A 19,154-nucleotide genomic window follows, 5' to 3' on the forward strand; every position below is an offset into this window, starting at 1 on the left:
TTCCATATTAACTTTTATTCTAAAACACTTTGAGCGTACAAAGTAAACTTGATAATAAAATACAATAAAAACACCCAATTCTAAACGTATACATATTCATAAAGGTAAAAATATAAATGGAAAATATCTTAAAATTATCAAATATATTGAAAAAACTTCTATAAACTCTGGGAAAGTATGTCAACTTATTATAATTTAAGTAAACCAACATTTTATGTACTACTGATCAAATTTTAAGGCATATACATAATGTAATTCCGACATCTATACAATATTCAATTCTTTTAACGTGTCTGTGGAAAAAACTCAAACAAGGCATTTTAATTAGGTAACAGGCTTGGTCTATGGTCAGTAAAATAGACAAATGTGCTCAGAAAAGGACATAGTGGTATCATTTGACAATTAGATAATATTTTAATGTTACTAAATGTACTTAAAACACAACTATCTCCGTCATGACTGACGCGACAGTCAAAACTTCACTTTGCCTTATATGAGAGTCTGAAAAGCCTACAGACAAAAATATTAATAAATAATGTATTTTTTTGCGTTTCAAAAATTTTAAATAAAAAGCCTCCATTTTAATTTGGTATAACAATACTTTTATAACATAGCCTTCGTTAAACCTTAAAGTTAATTAGGCCCAATTTAAATTCCAATAAAACAGTCTTATAATTTACAAAAAAACTATTTTTTTGGGAAATTCCAGCCAATAAAAATGTAAAACAAGAATAAAATTACGATATAAAACTTAAAACTAAGGTCGACAAAATATATCGATAAGGGACTACACTATTATCGATATATCGACAAAATTATGTATCTCAAAAGAAAAATAATCAAAATTATATCAAAGAGAATATAATAGAAAAATTATGTTTTTTTCACTTGCTATCTTATAGACAGATGATATTAGACTTTTTAAGTATTATAGAACATTATAAGCTCAATCTAGACTCGATATTTATTTATTTATTTATGAAACTTGATAAACATTTTAAATATTTATGAAATTACTATTTTATGATACTTGTCTCAGTTCAGACGATATAAACTTGGTTTCAATTTAAATATTTCAGTACCAACTTTTTTTCTTTTTTTTTTTACTTTAAATTTTGCAAATATTTAACAACAAACAAACACCGTCTGAACCAGCATTACTTACAATATTTTTCATATAAAGATTTAAATAGTTTACGATATTTTAACAAAGTCTTATAAAGTTACAAGAAAATGCAATTTGTCATGATATAAGTTTACGATAAAGACACCATTCACCAAAAATAGTACGTTATTATTTAAAATACAACATTTATATGTTTAAATATAATTCAGTCCTTTATTACACGATCCATTGACGACTTTAATTAATTTACAAACTATGTTAAAAGCCTCTTTTCCAAAAAAATATACCTAATGTCTTTGTCTTTTAATATAATACTTGCGATTTTTTTTCACAAAACAATTTGTCTTTTATAGAGCCTCAATCAAAAACAAATAAATGTAGCTTCATTATTTTTAAAACACATCTTTCATTCTAATTAGAAAGAAAAAAAACGTTTATAATAAAATTCGCTGCAAAAAAATACAAACAGCTACAAACAAAACAAAAAAAAATACTAATAATTTCTACAGCCCGTCCAATACGGGTTTTTCAGTCTCATAGTTACAAAATGTTATACTCTATCCACGGAAGCAAGAGCTAAAAGGTAAACAAAGAATGACACTTTTTCAAGATGGCGGTATAACCCGACCGATAACAAAATCACAGATACTGCGAACATTTTACACAAAAATGTGACGTTTTGTCATCGGTCGGGTTATACCGCCATCTTGAAAAAGTGTCATTCTTTGTTTACCTCTTAGCTCTTGCTTCCGTGGATACAGTATAGTATAAAATTGTCAATGGATTGCGTACTAAACCCAAGATTTTTGCAGCTTACATCGCCGATCCATCCATATAGAGTGAATAGGGGCGAGGGATTGCTTCTGCAGGGTCGCTAGCCAAGGCCTAGGGCTTTGCTTCTGTCTGAAAAATTGATAATTAGTGCAAAGTCAATTAGTGAGTCTAACTACGATGACGGCTACGTATAGTGATGGTTACTCTGAAATATAAAGTACGATAAATTATTACACTAAAACTAAGAGCTTTGTTTTAATACTACTTATTATAAAGATACTTCATTAAGTATTTATTTATTTAACAGTTTATGTACACAGTATATTAGGTATACTATAACAAATATTTTGTGATAACTCAAAATCTAACAAAAATGTGACTCAGGCCCTCAAGACTGGCCAATTAATATAAAAGTCAATATTTTTAGGTCAATCACTGATAGTCGTAGTACAAAAAAGTTAAACAAACGTTTGTGAAGTTTATAAGAACATGTTATATGGAGAATTTTCTTAAACACGCGACGAACATCTTTTTAACTTTTTTTTAATAAGACCAAGAATGTCTAACAACTAACACATCCAAGTTCTATACTTCAACCAACACTATCCTGATATTTCTATCGATATATTTACCGCAACACTACTAACCTACTCCAAACATGATTATAATGTCAATTTTCTAATTAATCGTAATATTTAAAAGACAATACGTACGGTGCACTCTTTTTCCTCTGGTTTCTTGTTTGCCATCGTCTCCGGGTTATACTCGTTCTCAAGACCGAAATGCTGGAACATAAAAAAGTATCTTTAAAAATAGTTTAAGTTTAAGCATCGAAATACAATTTGCTTAATCAAAAATAGTGTTTGAAAGCTTGAGATAATTTCTACTAAAATAGTAGTTAAGATCTACCAATCCTACCCTATCACAAATCTTTAATCATTGTAAAATTATATAATGATAATAATAATAAGCCCCGCAGGGCATCTGAGGCGGATGACGGGGAGTAGCGACCCCGCGGGGCTATATATCCGAGTGCTCCAGGGAGAGTACTCTGTCCCCCATCTCCGGCTTGCCGGAGTGAAGCATGACGGGGGATAGGTCTCCCGCCTCTTGGCTTGCCTTCATCGGCCGGTCAGAGTGGAGTCGCTAGAGCAAGGTTAGTCCTGCTCGGAGGGTAGGTGCCTCGTGGTAAGTGGCGAGTGGGCCGGTGATGCTGGACCCACAGGGAGCGCGTGATCTGCGTTTAAAGTCCGCCGAGGTATCCTCACCCTTCTCAGCCGCTCATGTACCTGTTGCCCTCTTGTTGCTTTTCAGTGACTGATTCCCGGGGGCCCAGTAAGTGAGTTGGCGAGTCTCCACCTGCCATTTTTACGTGTATTTATTACATTGTTATCGGCAGGTGCCATAGTTCCCGTAGTTTCCCCATTCCTAGTCCATTAGCATCCCATCACAATAGCCCAAGTAGTTTTCATCCATAGTTAGCAATAGTTTAGCACAGAACCGGGGATTGTCCTTGGGTACATTTCTATAGTGTATACAGGGATAATCGTCGGTTTGTGTCACCATTTCATTAAAGTTGTCTCAAAAGGGCTTCAGCGTGTTGGCTTCGGCCCCACGTTCGCCTCCCAAAAATCCGGGACTCTATAGTCCCGAGGTCTGGTAGAGACATACAAGATAATAATAAATAATAAAAACTTTATTTCGGACAAGTCCATATGAGCGATACAAAAACACATGTAATAAGTTACATAGCAGTATGTAGGCTAATCCAATGCCTCAGTAATGGTGAATCCCACCTATCTGTTAACACGTTCAGGATACTATTGGAACTGGTTCGCACTCGGTGTAACAAAGAAGCGCATCGCTTTCTAATGATGGCATGAAACCCGTCAGTGTGCGCGTCTGCGAACATGCCCGAGGCACTACAATACCGGGGCAGGCCCAACAGTACCCTGAAAGCGTTGTTGTATTGCACACGCAGGGCGCTGTACGTCGTCCGCGTATAGTTAACCCACAAGGAACACGTGTACATTGACTGGCAATACGCTTTAAAAAGCGTCACCTTAACCGCGTTACTGCATCGTTTGAACCTGCGGGCCAACATATTGCATCGAACCGCCAGCGCCCTACGTTCCCTCTCCATATCTCTATCATCCTTCAAGTCTTCTGAGACCCAGTGACCAAGATATTTAAAGTGAGACACTTGCTTCAGCTCGTTACCACTTAAGGTGATAGGTACTGGGGTATAGCTTTATTACCGGCTTTGAATACAAGTATCTCACTTTTTCTTGAGTTATATCTCAGTCCATGACACTCCGCATACGTCTCACAAATTCGGAGTAACCTTTTCAGGGCTGAGATTGAAGGACTCAGCAGCACCATGTCGTCCGCGTAACTAATGTTGTTGACACTGACTCCATCAATATGACACCCGACGCCAGTGCTGCTGAGTTCACCAATAAGACCATTCATGTACAGGTTGAAGAGGCGCGGTGAGGTCAAGCCACCCTGCCTCACACCACAATCCAACCTGTACACATCTGATGATGCCCCAGCCCATCTTACAATATTTGTTTGTCCATTGTACCAATATTTTAACATATTTACAATTTCTTGTTCACAAGATGTCTCCCCTTCCAATTTTTCCCATAGTTTCCTGTAGGACACAAGGTCGAATGCCCTTGACAGGTCCAAGAAACAAGCATAAACAGGCGTCTTTCTGTTTACATAGTACTGGACAGTCTCCTTGAGACACATGATAGCACTCTCTGTTGATAAACCTGACCTAAAGCCAAACTGCTGATCATGAAGGTTTATATGCTCATTCAAGTGTTTATCAAGAAGACTGTCCAATACCTTGGCTATAATTGTGGCTAAAGATATAAGATAAGATTTGGACATCTTTGGCAGTTGCTATGGGTAGTCCGAAGCCACTAACCTGACAACCATTCTTACCAAGGGATATTGGATTGCCCCAGTAACTGGATTGAGGAGGTCAGATAGGCAGTAGCCTTGTAAAACACTGGTATAACTGGAAGCCGAACCAAACATAGTTGGGCAAAGGCTAGGCAAATGATGATAGGAACACAAACCTGCAGAATGTCCTTATTGGACAAATGATCACCGGGTCCAGTCTGAACAAAATGGCGGAGCAACTTCCCGCCCTTTTCAACCAGCACGGCGCCTCCAGTTTGGACCCAATCGCCCTTCAAGTCGCCCCCTAGGCCTAATTACAAAAAAGAGAAAAGAAAAATAGACAAAAATAGACCTCTAAAATGTCCGTATTTGGATGTCTATCCGCCGGACCGACTTGCACGAAGTGGTATGACAATTTCCCGCCTTTTCTGACGAATAACGCGCCACCATTTTGTAATCCGTCGCCGATTAGGTCCGTTTCGAGGCCTGCGATGTATTTCAACGTTATTTTTATTGTGAGAAGAATTTTCTAATAGTTCTAGAATTTAATTACGATGATATTGGATTGGTGTATCGGCAACGGATTTACAAAATGAATATTAGACAAAAGAGACCGATTAGTTACACGGCGAATCGCATTGACGGTAGAACAACATTTGTATTAACATTTACTTGTGCAGTTAGCTTTCTTTTTGCATTCACTGAAAATTTTCGCGAATAAAAAAGGTCAGTTTTGTCTAATAGCAACTAAGCTATATGAATTTAACTATTATGTATGACTGTCGCTAAATATTTTACGTTTAGTTCACGCCAACCTCGGAGCTTGTAACTAAGTTTGACACAAACTATACTTACCATACCAATAGTCTCCTACGCCCTGCCTTTATACAGGTTTAGGGAAAACTTTACTATTTTGTATTTGTCAGTTTCCACGGAAATAACGAAAGACTAACAAAGGACATTTATGATAAACAAAATGTATGTACAGAACACTACTGCGCAAATGTGAGGCGGCTAATAGCCCACTTCAGAGCGGCAAACTTATATGACGAACTCTGTACGTTAGCTAACCACTAACACAGATGATTTACCAACTATACTTGGAATAATCTCCAATCTTACCCATTCCACGGCCTTTGAAGATGGCGTCTCTGGACTGCTTCCAGAATAGAGACGTGAGTATGGTGACCACGTTGAATCGCTTGAAGCCAAGAGTCTGGTATGTTGAGATGTTTTCCACGTAGTATAGATCTGGAAACATATTATTAAGGCTTTAGGTTTTGTCAAATTAATGCAAATCAAAATACCTTTTTATTTTCAGGCTACATTGGTCCATAGATGTAGGTACAGGTTGTTACAAAAGGACCCATAAAGCCGAAAGGGGGTTAAATGGCCCCTTATATATAGTGAAATAACCATATTTTACGCACTTTACGTTACGTTCACAAGGATACTTCAGTTGCCAAGTTTGATCAGATTTTTGCAGGAACGTTTATATAGATTCAAGATATATTGTGGCTAAACCGTCGACATGGTCTTAAACTTCTTGAGTACAGTCAAAGGAGAAAAATACATATTTTTAGTGAAAGATTAAGGATCTTTACTAACCACTTCTGTACTTCTACTTCCTGAGGAAACTACCTACTAATTAAATAAGATAAAAAGAATATTAATTGTTACCTCCATCAAAGAATTTCCCGTTGACAAACTCCTTAGAACCGGCCTCTTCTACGCCAACGCCGATCAGCTTTATGTTGTGTTTGTTCAGCACTGGAGCTATTTCACCAAGCTGGAAAACATTAAATATTCGTTTCAGATAGGAAAAATTACGTATAATCGACGCCTTAGAAAGAAAACTTCGTAAATGTAAAAAAATATAAACATACACACACATAGGTAGTGGTGAAGGGTGGGCGTTTTTTAAGAGCTTTTGTCTTTTGTACATTTTGACCTTAAAAAGTAACGTAACAGTTGAATAAATAATTTAGAGTTTGAGTGTAAATACGCAACATTTACGTCGGTTGGACCATTTAACTACAATAACGTTAACTAAACGTTCAGGGCTGAAAAAAAAAAACTATTTAAGCAAAAATGCATTTCCCACGTTGTCAATCTAAAAGATAGGTATATTATGTCGTTTAAAGCGCTAAGCATCCTATATACTTATTCGGCGCGAGTCCACAGCTGGAATGCGTTTACGAACAAAAGCAGCAATTTCGTGGATATTTTACAAATATTTGCACGAAATAACATTAAATTAAATTTGCCATTGATTGCTAATGATTAGACTAGAAGATACATCTGTGTGCGACAATGCCGCACGTATCGATTGAATCTCGCCTTTACATCTAGCTTCAGCATTTAGTTCCAAAGTACATTTTACCCTAACGCGTCTACGGTCTAACGATCTTGCTTAACATAGTGAAATCTTATCTACACCTGATAACATGGAATATTTGGACCGATAAAGTCAATCCGCTATTATCGGGCGTCAAACATCGGGTTCATGAGATAAATACATATATGAAAGACGAAAATATATTTTATGGTAGGCATCACGGAATTCACGGACTACTAAGTACAACCAACTTTTCAAAGTATATCTTGGCTCCAATGACTGATTAAAAGTGAAGGAAAACATCTCGAGGAAACCTGGACTATGAAGTCGGAAATCAGCAACCCGCACTGAGCAAGCGTGGTAATCAATGCTCAATCCTTCTCCGTGTGAGAGGAGGCCGCGGCCGAGCAGTGGGACGATAAAAAGACTGATGATGAATGATGAAGGATCAAATTTTAAAAATAAAGAACTTGGAGGTACCATGACGTGAAAGTATAGCTCCTCAATTATTTTAGACTTTAAAATGATTGTTTTTGCGATGATGTTTTATATTTTTTGTCCTTAATTTAAGACATAGTTTATTTGCTTCCGTAGTTCGGCCTTATTTAGGTACCATTTATCAACATGAAAGATAGGTTAATTACTTCCATAGTCTAATAACTACTAGACTAGTATTTTTTTATCTAGGAAAATAATTATAGCACACGCAGATACAACGTGTAAGTAGTTAAGTAGGATTGAAACCTATTTACTATATTTATCTCGAAATAAAATCACGTAACATATATCAATCAACCTAGTGACTTTTCAAAAATTTTATCATTATAAGTTATAGGTATAAATAAATGATATTTATCACTTGGATATAGGTAGTCAAGATGAAATACCTATTTAGAAATACAGGGGCCCGATTCTCCTAATTTTACTTTAGCGCCATTCGATTCACGTTCGACTGCGATCCAATCACGCCTCGATTACGATTGAAGCGTATGTGGCATTCCGCTATTTTTTCTTTGAAATAAACGTTTTTATCCTTTTCTGTCATTCAATTCGATTGTTGTTCGATTCAATTTCTATTCGATTTTGATATTATTAACATAAGAGAATCGGGCCCCTGGAGTCTCGTAAATTCTATTTCATTCAAAACCCCCAGTTCCTCAAGTATAGAAAAACAAGTGCGAATCGGATTCGCGCAAGTTTCCGTACCATTTTCTAAAATGGACACAAAATCACGCCTGTTATGTGGAGACTTGGGGAGTCATAAAATTTTATTTTAATTTATTACAGTTTTCTTTTCAATACTTGTTCTTATCGCAGGAACACATTTACATCATCTGTGGAAATTTTAACTGTCTTACTATTCCTGTTCATTCATGAGGAGGACAGACAGACAGCAAAGTCTTTGTAATAGGGTAAGTTGTCCATTTGGATACTGTAACCCAAAAAAATACCTAGATTCAATCTGCTTAGCCTCCTATGCCATAGAATATATTTAAAAGTGTTGGAACCTACCTCCTTAGCCCACAATCTGCACAGCATGCATCCCCATCGTCGGAAAAATATGATCGCCACATTCTGGTCATCCCAAAAGGTTTTCAACTCTACGCTCTGAAAAATAAAGCACATTTCACTATAATACTGTACTCTGAAAACTATAATAACCAATACCCTAATTAATATCAATATAAACAAAGCATTATCGATATTACTAAAAATACTTTCGCTTTTACTCATTAAAAAGTTATGCATGGTTGAACGTAACAAACAACATAACATTTATTTATTGCAAATACTTCTCTGCTTTATAATAAACTCCTGAACACAGAAAGAGTTGTCTAGGAAATAAATACAAATATAACTTCACTTCCTACACATTCCAATTTGAATGTATGAATATAGATGGATGGAGAGAAAGAGGAAGACCTAGGAAAAGATGGATTAATTGCCTGAAAGATGACATGAATAGGAAGGGAGTGAGTGTCAGTATGACAAGTGACAGGGAAAAATGGAAGAGGATGACATATTGCACCAACCACAAATAAAATTGGGAACAGGGCAGGAGGAAGAAGAAGAAGGTGCCCATCCGAATTTAGACTGATAGTAGTCTAGGAGAAAGATGGAAGATACACATCAACAGAAAGTTTTTATGCAGATTTAGGCCCAGACTTCACCAAAGAGAAGAGCAGAGAAGTTTTTAAGCAACCAATATAATATCTCCACTAAATGGATAACATTATGTTTGAAAAACAATATGCTATTTGTTGTGTCCAGTCTAACCAAGGGGTATTGAGGTTCCCTGGTAACTGAGTTGAGGAGGTCAGTTAGGGCAGTCACTCCTTGTAAAGCACTAGTACTTAGCTACATCCGGTTAGACTGGAAGCTGACCCCAACATATTTGGGAAAAAGGCTCGGAGGATGATAATATTTGTTGTGTATAGACTTTACAGCGTTCTGCAAGTATTAACTTTAAGAAACCATTATAAAAAAATAAGATTTTTTTATATCCAAGCCTGTTTAATTCCACTACAGCAGAAAGATAACCTTTTAAACCCTACAATAATCTTAATGTTTTAATATACTGTTATTGTACTTTTAATGCAGGTAATAATTATTGTTTTATTACAACAGTAGCCTAACAAGTTCAAAATAGTGCAGATATTCAATACCAGTAATATAAAGAGTATGTTTCTGGACATTCTAATGTTAGGACTAACTAACTAAGAGAAATTCATTAAGGAACACTACATTTTATCCAGGTCCAGGCGCTGCGTAGTTCACATGGAACGCAGGAAAAACTTTCATGGTACCAGTCTACCAGTTACAGGCTAATCTGTTTTTGTTTGAAAAGTAACAAATCTATACAAATATTGTAAAGCTGAACAATTAGTTAACTTGAACGCACTAATCTCAGGAACTACTAGTGTGATTTGCAAAAAAACTGTGTTAGATAGCCTATTCAGAATATGCATATGCAGAAATTCCCATGGTATACGGATGAAAAATTTGCAGAAGCTAGTGAGATAATATTATCAAATCCATTCACAATACTTAATGGTCAATCCAGTTATGAAAAAAACAGTGATATTAACTGAACAATCAATGTAATTGCTATCAACTATCAGAAGTAGTTACAAATAATTATAGGTGTAATTAATGTCGGAAATTGAACATATGTTCTGAAGGTAGACAGAGTAGGTATAGGAAAGTATATATTACTAGTATTTCATATATTTATTACTAGCTGTTTCCTCACAGTTTAACTTGTTTACTGGGAGAACTTCGTCCCGTACCCGGATAAAATATAGCCTATGTTACGCGGGGGTAATGTAGCTTCCTATCAGTGAAGGAATTTTTCGAATAGGTTTAGTAGGTTTGGAGACTGTAGGGTAAAAACAAACAAACTTTCCTGTTTATTTTACTAGTATATGTAAAGTATAGATTTATTGAAAGAAATAGCCTAAAAATATTTGTAACTGCTTTACAACTTGGATACTGTGTTTTTGTACATAAGTATGTAACATAAATTCTATTTATAGCCGAATCTTCCACATGACTGGTTCTATTATTGCGAGATACAGTTACGAAACTATTGCTAACGTACGCCGGTTGTTTCATACAAAAACTTATTGTAAATTGTATATAAGTGTAGTACTATGACGCTTTTGTCATGCGATCAAGTAATCCGCAGGCGTTTTCCCTTAAAAACTTTATATAAAGCGCAAAAGCAATTTATTTCGTAAGTTAAATGCGTCGTAAATAAAAAAAAATGTAACAAATCTACAATGAGGAAAAAGTAAGCTTATTTACCTCACCGGTCGCGATGCTCTTTACTTTTTGTGATCCAATATCGTTGATATCTACAGACATTTTTGTGTTTTACTTTTCTACAAACTGTTAATAACTTTTATAATTTCAGAAAAACTCAAAATATTGCAATGAAGCAAGCGAAGTGAACAACATGAATGAAATGAATTGATCTTACTTGTCAAATAGATTGAATGAGTGAAACTGACCTGTAAAGAGGGAAGAGGAGAAAAACCATTTTAGCAGTTTCTCTTTTCCTCACAATTATTTTTACGTTGCGTTGCGTTGTGTGCCATACTTATTTTTCATGCTACTGCTCCATCTGCGTTATATGCTCCTGCTCCATCTGCGTCTTAACGCTTAAAATTTTGGCATAACACAGATGTGGCCAACGTTTTAATGGCATTTTATACAAATGGCATTATTAATAGCATTAAACGTTAAGCGATAACTCGGGTGTCGGTTTTTTGGACACATCAAAGGGTTTTAGTGCGTAGTTTAGCGCGCTAAGTGATGTTGGCTACATTAATACCATCTCATTCATTCAGCAGGAGCATTACATCTTATACATATATTTATTTTTTGTGGTTTTATAAATTTTGGTGAAACATAAGAACACCTGCAATGTGACTGCAAATTAAAATATTATATTCAGTACCTATATTATATTTTATATTATTCATAAACGTTTAAAACTGTGCCACAGTCAGAGTGACATCGGTCTTAAACATCCCCTTGTCAGCGAGATTAAAAATTCATTATAGTGCTCTGGGAGTCAACCCAATATATATTAATTTAAAAGTTTGCTCCACATGGTGCTGAAGAAAATTCTTCTTATGGTGCTTGAAAAACAGTGTACCTAATATCAAGTAAAGCAGTTGCAAATTTTTACATCTCCTATTTTTCTTCTTCCTAGTGTTAGTCCCGTCTGATGACGTCCGTTTTCGTATTCTCTTCGATCACTTCGGTCTGTCCTGGACATCTTCTTCCATTTCACACCTTTCCATATATCTTTACACCATATTTTCACCATATCATTCATTTCAATATGTAGAAATTACCTTATTCTCCAACCCCACTCAAAACTCCGCGATTTTTGTATTGGTGGTTAAAAATACCAACTTTTGAATTGAGAAAATCCTCTTTTTTAAGAAGTTGGTTAAAAAACTCGGTACATAGACCTCCAAGCACACTCTACCTACAAACTCCTGGCACCGCCTCTGTCGCTGGTCACTGTTCTATTGGCGATGGTGAATGAGAACTAGAATAATCCAATCATTCTTTCATTCATTCTATTCTGCCTTGATTGCTTGTCACCGCGTGTTTCACCGTCACCGGTCGGAAAACTTTAATATTTATCTCCACACCTGGTAAGTTTTCTCTTTACCTGTCTTAAATTTAAGGATTCCAACATATTTCCCTCGCACCTGTGCAAATTTTCTTCAACATACTAACGTGTTAATTAGCTGCATTGACCTTGTAGTTTCGAGTCACTACGATTGATTTTTTGTTACGTGTATTAGTCAGTTTTAAGCATTTTATTGCGTTGTTTGTTCGTTTCCCGTGTGAAAAAAGTTATCAAAGTTTCCGGATACGCCTGTATCTCGTTAACAATCGCTCAAACTTAAGTTTTGACGTGAGTGGAGCACCTACCCAGCGAAGTAGGTATGTATGTAGGTACTTACAAGGATTGTTAAGATTCTAATAAGCTTTATTTTACGCTTGGTAGCGTCTAATGTCCACAGTTAAACTAGCTCAAGCACGTACTCACTGATAGTGTCATTTTCGAAAGTGGCCCTACTTTTGAGTGAATTTTAATTTTGAGTTTGAAAATGGGGGCAAGACTTAATGAACTTAGCTGTATGTAATTACAATCAACAGAGAAAGAATTGGGTCATGAAATCATGGCATTTAAACATGTTTTATTATCTGTGAAGGAAATTATTAGGTTCTAATCACTGTAAGGTAGATGATGACATACTTTTTTAGGTCAATGGCACACAAAAGGCCTATTAACACTAAGAATGTGTTACAATGTTTTAATTAAGCTTATATTATGCATTTTGATGATTTATAAGTAACAAACAACAAATAACTGCTCTAGATATCAAATTATATAAAATATAAGCATGTTCTTAGTTTTTTTTTCTTTAAAATGTAGGTACAAGCTTACACAGGTACTACTATTAGGAACTAAATAAAAAGACCTTGAAAGTAATAACTTCATTACCAATCCACTTAACCGTGAATAGTGAAGTTTACGTTTGTGAGTCTTATTAATTTCAGCCTTAAATTTGTTCTTTCCTTGCTAGAAAACTCAAAAACTGTCTAATTGGAAGAATATTTATTTTTGTTGAATATTTTTTTCCTAGTTCTTTGCACACCGTTTGCTACACTCTGAAAAGGCTTGGTAATGAGTAAATTTTACTTGTCAAAGATCTGTCTCATTCCAATCATATAGCAAAATCAAAAGTCATTTATTCAAAGTAGGCTGAAAATCAGCACTTTACGAATGTCAAATTTACAAAAGACAGAAATTTACCAAAACGCCCGCCCTTCACCACTTCCTATGTGTTTTTGCTGGGAAGAAGAAGTGGTGGAACAAACTCCCCAGCAACAATTCTGTCTGTATGGTTTGAAGAACCGTATACAAAAAATAACTTAGCAAAAAATAACTTGTACCATTAATATACTAACACAATTAAATCTGTAATAATCAACATCTAATCAGATAACTTTATCGGTAGATTAATAATGTTTGAGATAGTTTATCAGTTATCGCACAATTGTTCTTGTAAATACCGATTTGATAAGATGTAAGTACATGTTGTGCAATTACTAACATATATACTAGTTAATAAAGGGATCTACATCCTGCACATAGATAAAAAGTAGCCTATATCCTTTCTCAGGTTCTAGACAGCATGTTTACAAAATTTCATTTAAATTGGTTCAATAGTTTTGATATACAAGCGCAATAGAGACTTTCGCATTTAGACTATTAGAAGGACTGCCTCATTGTCGGTCTAGTAGTCGCTAGCACCGCTGGTATGCACGAGGTCACGTTTTCGATTCCTGGGGCAGACAGAAATTGCTAACATGTCCTGCGCAACTGACTGATCTCCTTATATGAGAAGCCCGAAATCGGCCTTGGACGCCATTATTAAGGATGACAATTAATTTGCAAATATACTAGGATTGCTTACAGTCATGACATGGCATAATATGAAAATCTGTTACACCATATTCCTCATCTTTTGCTACTTATACTCAGCTCCACTTTTAGAAGATAAAGTATTTTTATGGTTTTGAGATAAATTGCTAAAGGAAGATAAGATATCCGTGATTCTGCTGTTATTTGAATATCTTTGACAGATTAATTATTTTATTTTTGCAATTAATTATTAAAATTTGATATATTATGCTATATTTTGTACGTCCTTGACGGTAAGTTGTCATGAATAGAATTTTTCAAGCCAAAAATTACCTACCTAACTGCTAATTTAATGTTATGCTAGTTATGGTACTTGGTCACCTTTTCCTAGTACTAATATGAAGATGTTAGCCGGAAAAGCTGAGTAACAACATAAGTACATTTAATCAGTTCAATTATTTCCTCGTACAAGCATTTAATTGCAATTTGCACCCTAAGTTGTTTCAATAGAGTTGATAATTGAATGTGGTATACACATAACTTATTTATACATATGATGACAACTTCAAGTAAATGTATTCACATACACGTTGAAACAATGATTGCTAATAATTTATTCTTGTGTAAAAAAGTATAGTATTGTATGAACAGTTTGTGACGCTTTATATATATTTTGTTTTGAGTAAGTTTTATTGGAGACAACACCGATAAGTACCCTTTCAAACAAAAAAGAATTGTTCCAATAGGTTGTTAAATAATGGAGATATGCGCGAACAAACATACAAATAAGGAACAAAAAAATACAAACACTCCAATTGAGAACCTTCTCCTTTTTTTATTTGACTTGTTCTGTATAAATTCTGGTTCTTCCAACCTAACAGACAGACATGTGTTGCTGGGGAGTTTGTTGCGCCACTTCTTCTTCCCAGCAAGAACACATAGGAAGTGGTGTAGGGCGGGCGTTTTGGGGGCTGTCTTTTGTTTTTGACGTTCGAAAAGTGCTTATTTATCAGCCTAATTTGAATTAACGTTTTTGACTTGAGTTTGAGTTTTTGAGGAAGTTGGTTAAGTAATATTGATTTATTTTTAAACATTATGCAATTTTGTTTTTATCGAAAAACCGTTGCGTGTGAATTGTCGCACCAGACTTAAAATATAAACGACCTTCCTTAAAAAGTACGTATATTTGGTTTGACCTTCACCTGCAAAAGTAACTTTAAAATGTTGTCATCTTTACACGGTGTACGCGACAAAGTCTTAACAATATGACGTTTAAACAACAATTTTGTAAGTCACGGTTAATTCTACTTAATATTGAAGAACATTTAATTTATTGAATACCTATCAAAAGTTACTCATTGTTTCATGTAGAAGCCCAAGGTACTCGCAGTGTTTACTTCCAGTCTTATAAACAGACTCCTAGCTAACGTCTTAGATCGGCTGCGTTCTAGTTTTCCGTAAAAAAAAACAATGAGAATCACAAAATATTGTCATGTCGTACCCGTAAAAAATTCCTCAAGAGAAAATAAAATAATGACATGAGTTAAAAGAAAAACTTTGTCAGACTCTAGACCAGTGGTTCCCAAACTTATTTTGTCTAATGCCCACTTTGAGAATAAATATTTTTTTAGCGCCCCCATTTTTAGCCATTCCGTACCCAAAGGGTAAAACGGGACCCTATTGTTTTCGCAGTTAGAGAGTAAAATTTTTACAGATGATGTATTCAGTGCCGGTTTTAACACTACCAGCGCCCTGGGCGAGATTTCTACGGCGCCCTCCAACTGCAATTCAAACCCATACGAAAAACAGAGACGAGAATTTTTTTTTATAGTTAACAAGTCAAAGCAAAAGTGACGTAAAATGTAGCCCAATCGTACAAAAGTTATTGCTGGTTGGTGAATGCAAAACACGGGAACTTAGCTTCTGATTGCGCGAGCGAAGCGAGCGCGAAAATTTTTGAGATTTGGGACATAAAGTAGTGTTTGTTCGAGAATTTCCCAATTAAACACAAATTAAAAGAAACCGTGACTGAATCGACAGTCAGCTATATGTGTCTTTGTTTCTTCGGTGCTCCAACATTCCGAGTTTGAGCAATCTTTTAATTCATATTAGTGATGTTCACAAATTGTTGTTGAGAGTAAATAAAATTACAAATGACCCCCCAGGCCTCTACACAATGCCCCCATTTTCTTTCTGGGTCTCTTACCGCCCCCCTTGAAACCTGCAGCGCCCACAAGGGGGCGTTATCGCCCACTTTGGGAAAGACTGCTCTAGACGTTGGAAAAATCTTCGAAAATAACGAAGGAGACGTAAATAAAAATAAGAAGTTCCGTTACATAGTCGTAATTGTAACTAGACAAGAGACATCTACAGTTATCGGCACGGAAATTGGGCTATGACCTTCACCTGCGCAGAAGCGATTTATTGGTTTATTGCCTTATGTGTACAGTGCGCAAAGCGATCCCCACTCTTCCGCCGAGAGCCCAATATCCGTGCCGGTAACTATATCAAGGGATTATAAACTTGCGATTGGCATTTGCTATTCAAATTCAAGATCCTACCTTTAGCCTTTTGTCTCATGCGTTTACCCTACTTAAATTGTTGCCATGCAGACATTAGGTAATAATTAACATACCTTCCACACTCCCCATTTTTAAATTAGCCAAAATAGGTTTCCTTGATATACTACAATATTCAAAAAAGTTGGTGAAACTTGGCATAACTTGTATGAGGCCAATGTCAAAATTCTATCTCTAAGTTAGCAAAACCACAGATATTATTATAATATTGGGAGCAGCCGTTTTACTCGATTTAAAAAAAAATTGAAAAAACATACCTTCAACACTCCAGATTTTTGAATCAGCCAAAATAGGTTCCCGATAGACTAAAAACTCAACATAGTTTGGCAAACAGCCAGTCCGCCACGTTATTCCGCAGATCAATAACTAGTGTGTCTGGTTTTGCAATGGCGCTGCCGCCGTGATGATGTCACGTCTTCGTTGGCCCAAGTCCTGAATGACCCCTCAGAATGTATGAATATATCAACCAGTGATACAAGGTCACTGGGGATTCCCAGTTTTTTTAATTGGGTCCTGTATTTGTGTTTTGGACTTCTTCAATAAAAGCGCTGAAGTTTTCAAAAGTATCTCATCTGTGAGGCATTAAAATGTTATTTCATTTCAAATACCCATCTAACTTTTTAACGTTATTCGGCCGTGCCTAGAGGGTGCATTTTTTGTATGATTATAGCTATAAAGCTGGAACTTTCACGAATGATGTATTTCTACCGCTTTAACAACAAATACTAAAAACTATGAATAACAAACACGTATTTTTTCTCGCTTTATACATAGATAATGATATGGAACTCTTCGTGGTGAGTGCGACTCGCACTTAGCCAGTTTTTATCTTTACAAAGCATTGCGTCTGGTTTGTTTTTGTGCATCGAAAGGTGAATTGCTAGGTCATTTAAGATTTCCTTTATCAATAACAAGCTGTTTTCCTGCGGTTTCGCCCGCATCCCGTGGGAACTACCGTACCGGGATAAAATATACCCCATGTTACTCGGGAAGAGTGTAGCTTTCCAACAGTGAAAGAATTTTTCTAATCGGTTCAGTAGTTTCGGAGCTTTTTGGGTACTAAAAACAATCAAAACATGATTCCTCTTCATTAGCATAGGTAACTCATACTGTGACCTTTATCGAAAACATGTGACTAAATGTAAAACTGTAGGTGACCACAACTTTATCTGTTTACACAGGTCTCGGAGTACGGTTCTCGTTTAGGGTTGCCAACCCTACTAAATTAAGGGATCAAATACTATAAATGGCGAAACTACTATATTTTGTGTAAAGCGGAACGCAACCTTTCGCACGAAAGTAAAAGTAACAAATACACAAAAAAGGACATACCGTCGAATTGAGGACCTGCTCTTTTTTTGAAGTCGGTCAAAAATAAAGTACATATTTTAGCCATGTACAATTTTTTTTAAATTCCTATATTTTTTAAGATTTATCTTAGACACTATTGACTGTGTTTCGGATGGCACGTTAAACTGTAGGTCCCGGCTGTCATCGAACATCCTTGGCAGTCGTTACGGGTAGTCAGAAGCCAGTAAGTCTGACACCAGTCTAACCAAGGGGTATCGGGTTGCCCGGGTAACTGGGTTGAGGAGGTCAGATAGGCAGTCGCTTCTTGTAAAGCACTGGTACTCAGCTGAATCCGGTTAGACTGGAAGCCGACCCCAACATGATTGGGAAAAGGCTCGGAGGATGATATTTTTTAAGATTAATAACTTCAAGAAGACTTACATTGGTAGAAAAAAATGGGGAACCCTATTCACTGTGCGTCATTGTGTGTATGCACTCGCGCGCATGATTAATGTTACAATGAACGGTCATGTTTTATGAAACCGATGCTGTCAAACCTGTTAGGTTATAAACAGATTATTATCATCAGCTTGTTGTCCCTCTGCGATTCGCAGGTTTTTTGTAATAAAGAGGAAAAACATTTCTTAGCAAGTAGGTTAGTCAGAAGCATAAAGTAAATAACCACTAGAGAGCGCACTCGCCAATTTCTTCTAAGAACACGACTCACCACTGCGGGCGGGGGGAAGCGGGATAATCCGCGGCTACTATTGGTCAGTTCAAGGTCGCTACTAAAGGATCGTACTGATCGTAGCCTTATAGTACGCGCAAAATCACTAACTTTTGGCGAGCGTCGGGGCACTGTATGCGCAGTCAAGTGGTTTTATAGTCTTTGGTCAGAAGCCAGTAAGTCTGACAACAGTCTAACCAAGGGGTATCGGGTTGCCCGGGTAACTGGGTTGAGGTGGTCAGATATTCAGTCGCTTTTTGTAAAGCACTGGTACTCAGCTGAATCCGGTTAGACTGGAAGCCAACCCCAACACAGTTGGGAAAAGGCTCGGAGGATGAGGATTTTTTAGTAAGACGAATCGGGCTATTCAAGGGATTTTTTTTTTTTTTTTTTATCGACGTAAAATCATCAAATGACCCCTCCCGCTGTGGGTTAGCAGCGGTGAG

The 19,154-nt window shown here is 36.2% G+C and overlaps 2 protein-coding genes across 4 annotated transcripts in view; one reads left to right on the top strand and one right to left on the bottom strand.

The window, feature by feature from the left end:
* Positions 1–17,087, bottom strand: LOC110382629 (prostamide/prostaglandin F synthase). Of its 2 annotated transcripts, none has more exons than XM_064042276.1 (7): positions 16,949–17,087; positions 8,667–8,762; positions 6,497–6,605; positions 5,939–6,067; positions 4,993–5,126; positions 2,614–2,685; positions 1–2,029 (listed from the first exon to the last, which is right to left on the bottom strand). In XM_064042276.1, exons 2-7 carry the CDS (start codon positions 8,691–8,693, stop codon positions 2,012–2,014), a joined length of 489 nt encoding a protein of 162 aa, XP_063898346.1. In that variant the 5' UTR covers positions 8,694–8,762; positions 16,949–17,087; the 3' UTR covers positions 1–2,011. The 2 variants fall into 2 exon arrangements, with proteins under 2 accessions (XP_063898346.1, XP_063898345.1); XM_064042275.1 differs by lacking the exon at positions 16,949–17,087 and adding an exon at positions 10,962–11,135.
* LOC110382630 (thioredoxin-2) overlaps positions 12,170–19,154 on the top strand; it is a 17,872-nt gene continuing 10,887 nt past the window's right edge. Inside the window, exon 1 of one of the 2 annotated variants that reach the window (XM_021343286.3) lies at positions 12,170–12,328. The gene's annotated coding sequence lies outside the window, so the exon portion shown is untranslated. Of the gene's footprint in view, positions 12,329–12,435; positions 12,624–19,154 lie in introns of those variants that run through there. The other variant, XM_049851801.2, reaches the window with a different exon arrangement.

Source organism: Helicoverpa armigera, chromosome 28 (assembly GCF_030705265.1).
Source record: "Helicoverpa armigera isolate CAAS_96S chromosome 28, ASM3070526v1, whole genome shotgun sequence".
NCBI classification, from domain to species: domain Eukaryota; kingdom Metazoa; phylum Arthropoda; class Insecta; order Lepidoptera; family Noctuidae; genus Helicoverpa; species Helicoverpa armigera.